General features: G+C 35.9%; 1 protein-coding gene across 2 annotated transcripts in view; it reads right to left on the reverse strand.

The window, feature by feature from the left end:
- The window catches only part of GMCL1 (germ cell-less 1, spermatogenesis associated), a 53,174-nt gene that overhangs the window by 15,041 nt on the left and 22,626 nt on the right, over positions 1-15,507 (reverse strand). For both annotated transcript variants that reach the window (XM_032291856.1, XM_032291855.1), the window contains 3 exons: positions 11,306-11,443; positions 5,218-5,287; positions 1,881-1,956 (listed from right to left, as the gene is read on the reverse strand). In XM_032291856.1, coding sequence (XP_032147747.1) covers positions 1,881-1,956; positions 5,218-5,287; positions 11,306-11,443 — 284 coding nt within the window. The remainder of the gene's footprint in view (positions 1-1,880; positions 1,957-5,217; positions 5,288-11,305; positions 11,444-15,507) is intronic.

A 15,507-nucleotide genomic window follows, 5' to 3' on the forward strand; every position in this document is an offset into this window, starting at 1 on the left:
AAAAGAAAAGAAAAGAAAAGAAAAGAAAAGAAAAGAAAAGAAAAGAAAGGAAAGAAAGAAAAGAAAAGAAAAGAGAAAAGAAAGCAAAGCAAAGCAAAGCAAAGCAAAGCAAAGCAAAGCAAAGTAAAGCAAGGCAAGGCAAGGCAAGGCAAGGCAAGGCAAGGCAAGGCAAGGCAAGGCAAGGCAAGGCAAGGCAAGGCAAGGCAAGGCAAGGCAAGGCAGTGAGCTCAGTGAATTATGGCCACAATAAGTGTAGTAGGTGGTATAGTAAGAGCATTTGCTTCAAAGTAACAAGAAGATCTGGAAGCAGCAACCAGGAAGAATGTGGACTAAAGAAAACTATTCTTTTATACTTTGAACATTTATCATAATATAAAGGCAAACATAGGCTGGTTGTGGTGGCTCATGCCTATAATCCCAGCACTTTGGGAGGCTAAGGGAGGAGGATCTCTTAAGCCCAGGAATTCGAGACCAGCCTGGGCTATGTTGCCTGGGCAACACAGGGAGACCCCCATCTCTACAAAAAGTAAAAAATAAAATTAGCTAGGTGTGGTGGCACATGCCTGTAGTCTCAGCTACTCCAGAGACTGAGGTAAGAGGGTTGCTTTAGTTCAGAGTATTGAGGCTGCAGTGAACGATGTTGTGCCACCGCACTCCAGCCCGGGCAACACAGTGAGACACTGTCAGTCAGTCAGTCAATGCAAATATAAAACAATCAACTTTTAAAAATTAAAAATAAAGTAAATATGAGGAAAAGTTTGGGAGAAAAATAATCAAATGGGTATCTATATAAGGCTGATTTTTTTAAAAACAAAAATTATGATTAGTTAGGGGGGAGTGTTTAAAAATGTAGTTCATGTCCCATTAGTGGATTGTAAAATCAATTTAACAGGATGCAATCAGATTAAAAAAAAAAAATTAAAAAGATGGGTAGGCATGGAGGCTCATGCCTGTAATCCCAGCTCTTTGGGAGGCTGGGATGGGAGAAGCACTTGAATCTGGGAGGTCAAGGCTGTCGTGAGCTGTGGTCATGCCCCTGTACTCCAGGTTGGGTGACAGAGAGCCTGTCTCTAAAAATAAATAAATAAATAAAAGTATTAAATAGAAAAAAGAATCTTTGGATGCACAGGGGTAAGTATTGTTTTTAAATACTTTTCGTTCACTTATATACATTGGGTGGTAATAAAAAAAAAGGTAACTTTTGTTTTTGAGATGGAGTCTCACTTTGTCGCCCAGGCTGGAGTACAGTGGCGTGATCTTGGCTCACTGCAACCTCCACCTCCTGAGTTCAGAGGATTCTCATGCCTCAGCTCCTCTAGCAGCTGAGCTTACAGGTGGGCACCACCATGCCTGGGTAACTTTTGTATTTTTGGTAGAGACGTGGTTTCACCATGTTGGCCATGCTGGTCTTGAGCTCCTGGCCTCAAATGATCCGCCTACCTCAGCCTTCCAAAGTACTGGGATTACAGGTGTGAGCCATTCCGGCTGGCAGAGGAAAAGTAACTCCTAATGCAGGTAACAATCAATGAATTTGAATGTCTTTGATTTAGGATAACTGTAACACATAATCACTTTTAAGACTATGGAACAGATCCCTCATAATTTCTTCTTTAGCTCTATTTCTGGATTGCTAGGGACCCTCTTCTTGCATCTCTTATCTGAACTCAAAATTTAAGTTCAGCAGTCTCACACAAGTCTAAGTAATCAAACATTAGTGCGTATAGTGGCTGTAACTCCTTGCCCAGAAGATCACGCTACAGAAAGTGTATCAAACAAGCTCTTGTGAGATGTGACAAGTGTCATGATTGTTACTTACAAGTGCAGGATGTGCTCATAATACAATTTGTATGAGAATATTAACAGTTACAACCGATACTTACTTCACCATCTTTGGCAAGCTTTCTACCACACCTCATGCTATTTCCCTCTAGTTCTTCTTTATTGATTTCTTGAGGCCTAAAATATATATATAAAACATGAATATATTTAAAACATATTTTAAATCATAGAAAATATGCAACTAATAAAAAAAAACCTATGAGTTAAAAACAGAAAATGTTGCTACCAGATTTAAAAATAAATTTTTGTGGTATAGATAAAATAAGAATGTGTTGATTAAATTTAGTCCATTACCGTCACTAGGTAAAAAAAGAAAATTAGTATCTTCTATGTTTCACTTATTGCCCTGACTTCTGGATTACTTTTATTAGGGCCCAGACAAACCAGAGAAAAGGAAAAAAAAAAACCTGAAAAATTCTATTTGCCAAAAAAACCCAAAAAAACCAAAAACCCAAAATGAAAAAGTCTAACTACTAAGGAAAATAAGTTAAAATCTATTATTTTTGTAAATAATAAATGACTTGATATCACCTACCACTTAGTATTACTTGTTTCACATGTAAACCATTTTTCATACAGTATAACTATGTAAAATCAACATTTAATAGAAAATGGCTGCAGAATTTTATCAGTTAAGTCTTTATTTGGTTCCTTAGTTTAAAAATCTTAATCAACTAAGAGAAACTCTGTTATCTCAAGTTGTAATAAATATGTTATTATTATCAGCTTCCTAATTCCAAATAATAGTAATATAATACATTTATTCATGTATTCACTTACAACATGAAGTGCCTAGAAATTGGGGACAATAATAGTATATATAATACATAATAAAATAATGAAACAAATATAATGAATAAATGTAAATAAGACTAATAAAACATGTCCTTGATATCCAAGAGCTCAGTTTAGTAGGGAACCAGACATAAGTAAAAATTATAATACAGTTAATTATGATAATATTAATAATTTGTAGTTTGTGATATTAAGAGCATGAAGAAGGTACAGATTTATTGCCCAGGGTTTTTAGAAGGGATCATTAGAGAGTAAATATTATTTGTGCCTGAGTAGAAGCTTGTTGGGTGGGATGGAGGTTGGGGGTCGCATTCTATGGAGGGGTAAGAGTATTCCAGGCAAAAGAAACAGTGGATAAAAAGGAACTGGAGCATAATAGAAAAATAAACGTAAAGGAATTTAATGCAGCTGCAGCATATGAACATAAGAATTTAGTGCACATTTAGTGCAGATGACCATGAAAGGAGATGAAGCTAAAGGAATCTGGGATAGAATGCAGACAGTCCCCACAGGCCATGCTAATAAGTTTCAACTGCTCCTGCAGGTAACAAGTTCCCAAGCATTTATTCTGTAACTTTTAAACTTTTTATTATGAAAAACTGAAAACATATGAAAACAGAGAAAATACTATAATGAGTCAAATTTTCTTACCATCTAGCTTCAATAATCTTGAATAGCAATACTATAATCCCTTAACTATCATCAAACATCCCTGGACATATTTAAGTAGGGAAGTGACACAGTTACATTTCTGTTTTAGAAAGATAACCCTCCTGGCAATGTAGGCAAGAGTTTGTATGAGGAGAACCCCAGAGGGAGACTTTACACCAGCTTACAACCTAGCATCGGGGGAATATAGTGTCTTCTTCACTTTAGCAGTCCTGCAGCAGTGAGTAGATGCTCAGTATCTGCTGAACAGAACATTTCCTAAGGGGTAAACTTATCGTATACAGTTGACCCTTGAACAACAGGTTTGAACTGCTTGGGTCCATTTATACACGGATTTTTCTCAACCAAAATCAGATTAAAAAATGTAGTATTTGTGGTATGTGAAATCTCTGTGTATGGAGAGCCAACATTCTGTATAGTGGGTTTCACAGGGCCAACTGTGGGACTTGAGTATGTATGGATTTTGGTATATGCAGGGGTCCTGAAACCTATCCCCCTGAGATGACTGTACTTCTTAAGGCAAAAAACTAAACACTTATTGTAGTGTAGTATCTTAGATGAGACTCTGTATTACCCTCAATAAGGATATGGGTGAGGAAAATGTTGAAAAATAAAGAACATCCAAAATTTAAAAACGGAATATAAAGAAGTAGGATGATTTATAAGTTGCTTCATATACTTGAAAATGTTTCAGTTCTCAACTGTTTTAGCTAATTGTTACTTCAAACGATACAAAATGCTTTAGTTCTCAATTCCATTAAATAGCTCATTTTTTTGTTTCAATTTATGATCTGTATTTCAACAATCTTACTATATTTATGCTGGGTAAATATGCTGGGAATATATTTAAAAAAATATATAATTATAATCAAAGTAGAAACTAGGATCCTGGATAATAAAAATCTCATAATCATCATACATTCATGTAATACTTTCATTTACTTACTGTTTGGATGAAAACTTATAATCAGGTCATTATTTAAAAAAATTCTTTGGTATATAAAAATGAGTTCAAAGAGATCGGGGCAAAACATTAAACTTCGAAGGTCTTTCTGCATACTCAGTCTCTTCATAATATCTATATTAAGAAGCTAGCAGAAGGATCAAATCATAAATATAAAAGTTCTGTGAACTATAAAGCACTATACGTCTTTCCCTTAAGATGAAGAAAGAATATTAATGTTTTGTCGGGGGAGTCATATGTTTTGGGTGAAGGTATCTGTAACCAGATGGTTTTTTTTTTTTTTTTTTTTTTTGAGACAGAGTCTCACTGTATCACCCAGGCTTGGAAGTGTAGTGGAGAGATCTCGGCTCACTGCAACCTCTGCTTCCATGGTTTAGCAGAGATGAGGTTTCACCATGTTGGCCAGGCTGGTCTCGAACTCTTGACACCAAGTTATTCTCCTGCCTCAGCCTCCCAAAGTGTTGGGATTACAGGCGTGAGCCACCATGCTCAGCCTGGATGGTTGTTAAATTCATTTTAGACTTAAAGATCTTTAAAACCTATTTATTACACTAATCAGAATTTGACAATACTACCATAAATAAGAAAAACAGATTTATCTAGACATAAATACAAAAATTATGCTTTATGAAAGCATTATCTCAAGTAATAGTTCAGTATGTTGAAAGAAAATCATGATATTAAGTGAAACAAAGTATATATGGATTACATGTTCAATTCTACTAATAAAGCACATTACATTTCAATAATTGCATTATATAATCTAATCAACCAGAAAGATATTTATAAGACTGATAATGTTGCAAAAACATAATGAAAAGTGATCATATGATCTTTACTTCAACAGCTTGAGTTTTCAATACTGTTAATGATTTTTCAACATAATAAATGCATTAAAAAATTCATAGCAAATTTTTAAAGTGAAAAATGATATGGTATAATATACTTACCCCACCTCACTGTCTTGTTCTGCCCGAAGCATTGCAAACCACTGCTGTTTATACACAGAAGATAGCCATTCTGAAATGTAAGAATAAATTCATAAATTCATTACAAAATTCATAATAACGACTGAAGAACATAAAGGATTTATACATTCTTAATTGATAAAATTGTTACCATTTCTAAATACAAGTTTAAAATAGCAATTTAAAGAGTAGGTAGTTTATGCCAGGCACAGTGGCTCACTCCTGTAATCCCAGTACTTTGGGAGACCAAGGCAGGTGGATCAGCCTGAGTAACATGGCAAAACTCCATCTCTACTAAAAATACAAAAATTAGCCGGGTGTGTTGGTGGGTACCTGTAATCCTAGCTACTTGGGAGGCTGAGGCAGGAGAATCGCTTGAACCCAGGAGGCAGAGGTTAGAGGGAGGCGAGGTTGCCACTGCGCTCCAGCCTGGGCAACAGAACGAGACTCCATCTCAAACAAACAAACTAAAAAACAAATGAACGAACGAAACCAGTACGTAGCTTATATTTTACAAAAATACTATAATGGCTTAATGATCTTTAAAGTGGTAAAGATTATATAGCTTTGTCTCAGGCTAGACTGTACTTAAATTGTATACATTTAAATTGAGATGTAAATCCCTAGTTAAAAGCATATTCTTGCACTTAATGGTTTCCTTTTCATATTAACTTTTCAACTGTAAAAATCTACCTGAAATTATATTTTTAGTTTTTACAGAAGTTCTGACAGAAAATTGAATAAACTCTTTCATTATTAACATCTAAAAATAACAATTAATTTGTTTTTTGGGAAATAAGCCATCCCTAAATTAGCAGATGAAACATGCACATTCAATAAATAATTCTAGAATATTAGATTTAGAGAATATAAAAATTAAAATTTTATATTCTAAATAGAATAAAAATTTAATTATAGATATTCCTTTAATAATAAATACAATTTTTTTTCCACAAAAGAAGCCTGTGTAAATAGAAATGTTAGTTATTTTAGATAAAAACAGATTAAAAATAAAAGTAGGCCAGGTGAGATAGCTCATGCCTGTAATCCCAAGCACTTTGGGAGGCTGAAGTAAGAGGATCATTTGAGCCCAGGAGTTATAGACCAGCCTGGGCAACATCATGAGACCTGGTCTCTTCAAAACCACAAAAATTAGCTGGGCACAGTGGCATGTGCCTGTAGTTCCAGCTACTCAGGAAGCGGCGGCAGGAAGCTCTCTTGCATCTGAGAGGTCAAGGCTGTAGTGATCCCTGGTTATGCCAAAGCACTCAAAACCTAGGCAACAGAGGGAGACCCTGCCTCAAATAAATAAATAAATACAAAAATAAATAAAAGTAGAATAGCTTAGCACTATTTATCTTTCTGCTTTGGTTTATTCCCAATTAGAATGGATAGTTTTTCTATTTTCTTAAGTTCTTAAATTATTTCTTAATCTCTATCTAAAAAAGGCAGAAAAATTATAGTGCAATTAAAACCTGATTGTCACTTCCTAGGTCTCTACTTAATAAAAGTAATCAGGTGACTTCCAATGATTTACTGGTGTCTTTCCTTAAGACATCCTATAAATACTGCCCCCCCCCTTTTTTTTTTTTTTTTAAAGAGACAGGGTCTCGGTCTGTGGCCTAGGCTGGAGTGCAGTGGCCCTATCTTGGCAAACTGCAGACTTGAACTGCTGGGCTCAAGCAATTCTCCTCTCAGCCTCCAGAGTAGCTGGGACTACAGATGTCTGCCACCATGCCTAGCTAATTTTTCCATTTCTTATGGAGAAGAGGTCTCCTGCCTCAGCCACCTAAAGTGTTGGGATTATAGGAATGAGTCACCACGTCTGGCCTAAATACACTTTTGAATTTTTCTTTCAGGGTCCTCCAAAATTATATTTTTGCTATTTTAAGGAATAACAGTTAAGTGTCTAGGATACAGACAATTTGTCTTCATAGGTAAATACTAGTAGCAACTATTGCATGACTCAGTACACATACACACATTTTTTTAAATTCTAAAATATATATAATATATATATTTTGAAGCTGATCTCTACCTATTAAAATGCCTGGAGTTTGAAACTCATTGATCTAGAGATAGAATATGGCATTTCATGATTCATTTGTAAAACTGGAAAGAAAGAGTTATACATATATGTATATTCTCAAATATTATGTAAGATGTAGCCCATAAAAATGTTTCAAAATTTAAATTCCAACAATTTTTGTATAACCTCCTTTAAAACCAAAAGCATTTTAACAAGTTAAAACCATGAGTACCTATTTTTGTTCCTCTTGTCATGCCTTAATCCAAAAGAGTAAAAAGTCAAACTTGAAATCCTTCTGGTCATTGGTAGCCTAAGGATTCTAGGCCCCATGTCTCAAAAGTAGCATTCCAAAAATAAGTCAATGTAACATAAGTTCAAATGCAATGTTAATAGCATTGCAAAAGGAAAATAAAAAAGAATGCTTGGTAAAACATGGGATGAAAATAAGTGAAGTGAGATCCTTTACATAGAGTTTTCAATATATTTGTATGCAGTCATCTCCAAAAAGGAAGAAACACTGGGCAGAGTTTGCCAGATCCTTTTTGGTAGAGAGCTACTGTTGGCTGGAAAGACACTGAAAAAGTGCCTTCAAGAAACTTTGACTAAGTAGACTAAACTTTGACTAAATAGTAGAAAGTTTCAGAATTTAATCAGACCAAGGTCCAAAACAAAAACTCAAAATAGGAGCTGGGGAGGGTGACTCATGCCTGTAATTCCAGCATTTTGGGAGACTGAGGTAGAAGGACTGCTTAAGGCTAGAAGTTTGAGAACAGCCTGGGTAACATAGCAAGACTCTGTTTCTACCCACCTGCCCCTCACCAGTCCACAGGGGGGGAAAAAGAAGAGCATGTAAAGGTGGTATTTGACAGTGTCATGGATACGATCTGCAGCTGAGATCTAGCCTATAGCAGTTTTGCATGTAAACACAGTATTTTCCCAATGGAATAAGTAAGATAAGTTAGACTGAATTTATTTAGATTATTTCCCTAGTTTCACACAAAGAATATGGGGAAGGGAACCTCTAAAACCGTATTATTTGAAAATCTCATGTCTTACATTTACAAACTTAAAAAAAAAAAAAAAAAAAAAAAAAGATACTTCCTAATTTGTCCAGTATTTTTTGTTTAAGTGAAGGGAAAAGTGTATCTTCAGGTATAAATGCACACATTTAAATCCATTTAAAACTAATATGGCTTATAGCAAAAGAGTAAGCCTATAAGTTGAACTACTTTATGAAACACATAAATCAGATATAGATGATGAAGATGAGTGACCAAAAGTTTACATAAAAAAAAAAAAATTCCTACATGGACAAATAAGATCATCTAGGTATAAAATATTAACACAAAATTATGGAGAAGGCTGGCTCAAAAATGGTTACATATAATATAAAAATCTAATCTGAAGCTATTTTCTAAATTTATTACATGGATTTATATACCTTTTCATTTCAGTAACTTATTTTCATAAAACTGACAGTGAGGTAATTGGGTAGAAAGTTTGAACAGAGTGGCAGAATTGATACAATTGCTGAAGGAAATGAAAAAGAGGAATGATGAACTAAAAGTAGTGTAAGAAGTCCCAAGGTTTAAGCTTAGTGTTGAAATGTGAATTTGCAGTGACACCAATATGAAGGCTGTAGAATGCTCTGCAGCAGTACTCAGCACAAAGTGGAAGGTACAGGAACAAAGAAGGTTTAATTTAGTTTTAGGATTTTGCCAAGTGAAGGACACAGAGCTGAAGAGTGACCTAACATGATCTATCACGAAATCCAAGCCTGAGAGGGAAGAAAAGGCAGGAGAGGTTTGAAAGACTGGCAGAAAATGGAGGACTTAAAATGGATTGGATGTTAAAGAGCAGTGTAAAAGGGAATGAGGCTATGAATATGCTAGGTTATACAAAAGCCTGAAAACTACTAGGTTTCTGATGCTGAGAAATTCAGGGTTCACAAGGTTCATGACATATCCAGGTTTTAGGTAGAAAGTGCCTAATGTTTGGCAAAGAGGTCAAATAACTAGGAGACTGGGAGCTGAGGTCAAATAACTACTAAGAAGCTGGAATATTAAATGGATTTGTTCATATGGATATACCATGTGACTGCGTGGGGGGGAGAAATAGACAGTAAATCAAGTGTCCAAGTCTTAAATGAATGCAGAGAAATGACGAGGGGTCAGGAGAGAAAACAGGCTCAGACGGCACGCAATAATGGTTTGGAAAGTACACGCTGAGGGGGCTAGGACCGTGGTCTCCTAATACTATATTAGCAGGGCGTGAGAGCCAGAAAGTCTTCTACGGAGGGAAAACAGCTTCTTCTGGAAGTTAAAAAAAAAAAAAAAAAAAAAAAAAAAAAAAAAAAGGAGGAAAGAGATGGAAGATTTTGAGATTTTGTTGTCCCTGGTTCCAGGGTACATGGTAGAAAGGTCTGGGAGGAATGGTCACAAGATCGGTCAGAGGTACCAAACTGGGGGAAAGCATGCCGAGAGTATGGAATAAGACAGTTAATGAACCTAATGACCTAAGATAAACCTTGAAATTTATACATAATTCCATGAAATAATGGAGTTCAACTGTACTTGACACAGTTGAATCCTATAATAAAGCGCTTCTATTCAAAGTCCTGATTCAACTTTTAATTAAACAAGTTTCTAAATTTTTCACCTAAACACGGTTAAACCTATGTACCCAAATTCCCCATATTGCCAAATGGCTAACTGTGATTAATGTTAAGATGTTTGGCACTATTTCTGAAAAATGATCAATGAGTTTTAGGTTGATTAATCAAAATAATTTCAATTTATTTCAAATCTAAGATATATTCCTACTGAGAGTATACATCAATCTACCTCAATATGTGAACTAAGTGGCTTCCTTCTGTCCCTTACAATGTGATAAATAATCAACTGTAAGATACAGTAACAATGACTGAAATCTGGCAAAAAATACAGATCTAAATTCTTTCTGATTTTATACTGAATAAAATATTTTAGACTAGAAATACTTATACCCATCTTGCAATCCAAAAATATAAAGCTTATCCACTTGCATCACAGGCACATTTAAATTAAACTACTTTAGAACAAACTTTCCCCTAATCTCTTTAAAAATTCATTTGCAAAAAGCCTTAAAAGGAAGTACAATTAGTGTGGCATATGTAATTGTCTTTGGCATCTAACATTACATCATTGTTAGGGCCTGGTATTAACAGATACTAAAACTATTATAGAACTAACATACTATAAGGAATGTAAAATTCAGAGAATTTGTGACTTAAACTGTATCTATAAACTTGCTAAAGTGATTTTATAAAAATGCATTACTTCCAAATATACTAGAAGAGTTAATTCTAAGTTTTCCTTCCCTTAAATTCCTTTCCAAATAAGTATAAAGATTTCAGGAACAATTTAAATCTACAAATATACAGCTATGGCACAAGGTGTCAAAAATAATCACAACTTTTTTAGACAAATATATAACTCTATTACTACAAACATTACATGTCAATCTTCAAACAGGAATTGTATTTTCCATTTCTTATGTGCATATAGTACTAAATGGAATTTTTCACAAGCACTAGAGATTTAACTCAGAAAGGTAAATCAGTACTTATTTCAAAAAATTTGAACTATAATTAGCGAAGATACATTTGCTTCAACATGAAGTTTAAGACTTTAAAATAAAACCAAAATAAACAAATTTAAGGAACACTAGTAGAAAAAGCAGTTATGACCTTTAAATACTTCAAAAGTCATTTTTAAAAGTCTGATCCAAAATCATGGTTTATTAAAGAACATCCATGTTACAAAATACTAGATAATAATTTAAATATTCTAGAGAGTATTTAATGAAATATGATATGAGAAAATACTCATGTAAGCACAGAAAATTACCTCTATAGTATGATTCTACTTTGGCATAAAAATGTATACCTTTCTGGGAATAATAATAATTTCTATTTCCTTCATTGCTTTTTTCTATGATCTGTATTACTGTTACAATCAGAAATATATTACTTAAAATTACAAATTCATTATGTTCTCTTACCTGAAGGTACTATAGCATCTTGTTCAATAATTCTTGCAGAAGCCAGGTCACTGATAATATATTGTAACCTTAAATGTCTGAATACTGACACAAATGGTTTTCCTTGTTCAGTTTCAAGAAAGGACATACCTTCAAAATCTATAAAAAACCATGTAAGTTAAGCAGCCATTCTTTTCAAACCTATTATTCTTAAATGTTTTTATGGATGGGGGATATTCCTGTACACTTATGTCTATTAGAATACAAAATAAGCTAGTTTTAAAGTTTTCAAGAATTTTATAAATCTTAGGTTTATGAATAAAAACATAGGGAGATTTATTTAAAAATCCCTGGAAATTAACTTTGGCCCTAATGAGACCCTTGGGCTAGGAATTTAGCTGTTTCTGGGGATTTGGCATTTACAGTGCAGCAAGTTGGTAAAGGAAGGCTTGTGAAAGGTACTTAGGGTTACATTCTCTTGCCAGAATCCCCCTCCTAGGAAATGAACAGGCCGTAAAACTCTAGAGCCCAAAAGGCTTACTCAAGGGTAAGGTACACAGGATAAAGAATATTTCTTAATTTCTTTTAACTTAAATTTCAGCTACATGTATTGAGCACTAGTTAATATATTAATTCTCCATTGAAATGTAAAATAAGAAAGACATTGTATGGCTAGCTGTGGTGGCTCATGCCTCTAATCCCAGCATTCTGGGAGGCTGAGGCTGGCAGATCGTTTATGCCCAGGAGTTCCAGACCAGACTAAGCAACATGGTGATATGCCATCTCTATTTAAAATAAAACAAAATAAAATAGACAGACATTGTAGCCATAGATTTGCAACAGTTGGGTAGTATTTGGTTATTATTAAGATAATTTAAGGCTAGGGCATGATGGCTCACACGTGTAATCCCAGCATTTGGAAGGCTTAGGTGGGAGAATCACTTGAGTCCAGGAGGTCTAAGACCAGCCTGGCCAGCACTGTGAGACCCTCATCTCTACAAACAATAAAAAATAAAAAAAAATTAGCCAGATGTGGTGGCATATGTCTGTAGACCCAGCTACTCAGGAGGCTGAGGTGGGAAGATTGCTTGAGCCCAGGAGTTTCAGCTTGCAGTGAGCTGTGATTATGCCACTGCTCTCCAGCCTGCGTGACAGAGCAAGACCCTGTCTCTAAAATAAATGATCATAATAATAATGAAAATAGAATAATTCAAGTATACGAAATATATGAATAAAATTTTTTTTTTTTTTTTTTTTAAGAGACAGGGTCTCGCTATGTTGCCCAGGCTGGAGTGCAGTGGCTATTCACAGGTGAGATCCCACTACTGATCAGCACAGGAGTTTTGACCTGCTGCATTTCCGACCTGGGCTGGTTCACCCCTCCTTAGGCAACCTGGTGGTCCCCTGCTCCCAGGAGGTCACCATATTGATGTCGAACTTACTGCGGACACCTGATTGGCATAGCACACTACAGCCCAGAACTCCTGGGCTCAGGCGATCCTCCCACCTCAGCCTCCCGAGTAACTGGGACTACAGGCATGCGCCACCACACCGGGTGAATAATTTTTTTCTTTTAGGGAGAATCTAAGGTTATTCCTAAATATTACCATTGGTTACAAGCCAGTGTGTTTTCATGAGTCAGAAGGAAAGGTTTAGAGTTACTGCTATCAAACAGGTATTTGTGCATGAGCCCTAGTCTATGTTTTCTGTTAAACGACATACACCCAGGAGAGTATGTATACTCAGTCCTGTTTCTATTAAGGATAAGAAAAAAAACATGACCGTTGCCATTATAGACTATTATGTCTCAAACCATGCTTCACATGGAACACAGGTTTTCAGTGGACCAGAAGGGTGTTCCCCACTAAAATATTTTTTTTATTGAAAATTGTAAAAAGACAGCCAAGTTAAAGAAAAGAATTTCCACATTATCTCATATATATATTTTTTGCATTCCCTTGGCACCTGCCTAGAGTAAGTAAAGCAAACAAGAAAGCAGTAAATTCATTTAAAAATAGCTTTGCTTATTTATACAACAGGTGTGTCACAGTGGATTTGTATGTCTTGCTTTTTAAAATAACAACATCGGTGCTAGTTCATATGTTGAATTAAATGTGCCAATTTCATGGGGTGTGCTGATAATATCATTTTGTTTTTACAGGTGTTCTGTCACATAAACAAGAAATAAAAATTAATTCTGGATTGTCTCATGAAATCTGGTAATTATCTCTCATGAAGCCTTTTCATCAAGGCTATAGAAGAGACTGGCTCATTTACTTCTGTAAGAATTTATAGAACAAAAAAAAATGTTTTAAAGTTTCTTGCTGGCCAACATGTGGCCATACTTATTCCATCAGTTAAATTTAATAGCAATCCTTAAGTACAATTGTGTAGAAAACTTTCTAAATTTCTATTGATTCTTATAGTCCTGATTCATATAGATCTGAAAAGTCAAATAATCAAGAAAGCTTAAAAGAAATATACCAAAACATATGCCAGGCGTGGTGGCTCATGCCTGTAATCCCAGCACATTGGAAGGCCAAGGAAGGTGGATCACTTGAGGCCAGAAGTTCAAGCCCAGCCTGGCAAACATGGCAAACCCTGTCCCTACTAAAAATACAAACAATTAGCTGAATGTGGTGGCACGCACCTGTAGTCCCAGCTACTCAGGAGGCTGAGGCAAGAGAATCCCTTGAACCCAGGAGGTGGAGGTTGCAGTGAGCCAAGACTGCACCACTGCACTTCCAGCCTGGGTGACAGAGCAAGGTACAGTCTCAAAAACAAACAAACAAAAAACAACAAAAAAAACCACACACACACACACACACACACACACACACACACACACACACACGCAAAAACCACACACACACACACACACACACACCCCCAAAATATAATGGGTGAGGGATCACAAGCATTTTTTCTATCCTATTTCCTAAGTATGCATCAAATTTTTAGAGTCATTTTCAACAGTTTTAAAATTAGAAAAACAAGACCATTAGACATACATTTTGGTTTGTGCAATCAATGTCTCCCTGAAAAGTTATCTTGGACTGTATTCTTTCACACCTCAGGGGCTGGGAGGGAGAGCCTCGAGTGGGGAACCAGAAGTGGACCACAGCTTCCTTCTCTGGTTTCTGCCACTTAGGCTACAGGGCAATTTCTCTTTTGATAGATTGCTGTGGCGGATCCATTTGGAGTACAAATGATCATAAGGTTCTGTCAACATTTACCTAACATCTACTGTTTCTACTGAGTCCCTTTGTCTTTTTAGCTTCGTTACCCTCCTTATCTCTTTCAGCTTTTCCCTCTCTTCTGTTTAAATTATTTCCCCTACTTTTCTCCTCTATAATTTCTCTAGTCCTTCTTTAATTGCCATAATGTAACACAAAAGTACAACTTCAGATACAAGTTTAGTATTTTTGTTCTTCAAGGGAATCAAGTTAGATCTCATGGTTCTTTACAAATTATTACTTCAAGAGCTTGATAGAAAAATAATTTATCTGGCTCTGACATAGGAAATCTGACTACATAAAATAATTCTATAAAATGCATTTAAATAAGATATAAAGAGTACCAAAATTTAAAATTAAGAACATCTATTCATCAAAAGACATTTTTTTTTTCCTTTTCTTGAGACAGGGTCTCACTCTGTTGTCCAGGCTGGAGTGCAGCGGTGTGTGGTCAGCTCACTGTAGCCCCCGACCTCCCCAGGCTCAGGTGATCCTCCCTCCCACTTCAGCCTCCCCAGTAGCTGGAAATAAAGGTTCATGCCACCATGACCTGCTAATTCTTTTTTTTTGAGACAAAGTTTTGCTCTTGTTGCCCAGGCTGGAGTGCAGTGGCACGATCTTGGCTCACTGCAACCTCCACCTCCTGGATTCAAGCAATTCTCTTGCCTCAGCTTCCCGAGTAGCTGGGATTACAGGCGCCTGCCACCAAGCCCAGCTAATGTTTGTATTTTTAGTAGAGACAATGTTTTACCATGTTGGCCAGGCTGGTCTTGAACTCCTGACCTTATGATCTGCCCACCTTAGCCTCCCAGAGTGCTGGGATTACAGGCATGAGCCATCTGTTCCTGGCTGCCCTGCTAATTCTTAATTTTCTGTAGAGACAGGGTTTTGATATGTTGCCCAGGCTGTCCTGGAACTCCTAGGCTCCAGTGAGCTTCCTGCCTTGGTCTCCCAAAGTGCTGGGATTACAGGTGTGAGCCATGGTAC

Source organism: Sapajus apella, unplaced genomic scaffold, assembly GCF_009761245.1.
Source record: "Sapajus apella isolate SASKATOON/1434 unplaced genomic scaffold, GSC_monkey_1.0 scaffold26, whole genome shotgun sequence".
Taxonomy (NCBI): Eukaryota; Metazoa; Chordata; class Mammalia; order Primates; family Cebidae; genus Sapajus; species Sapajus apella.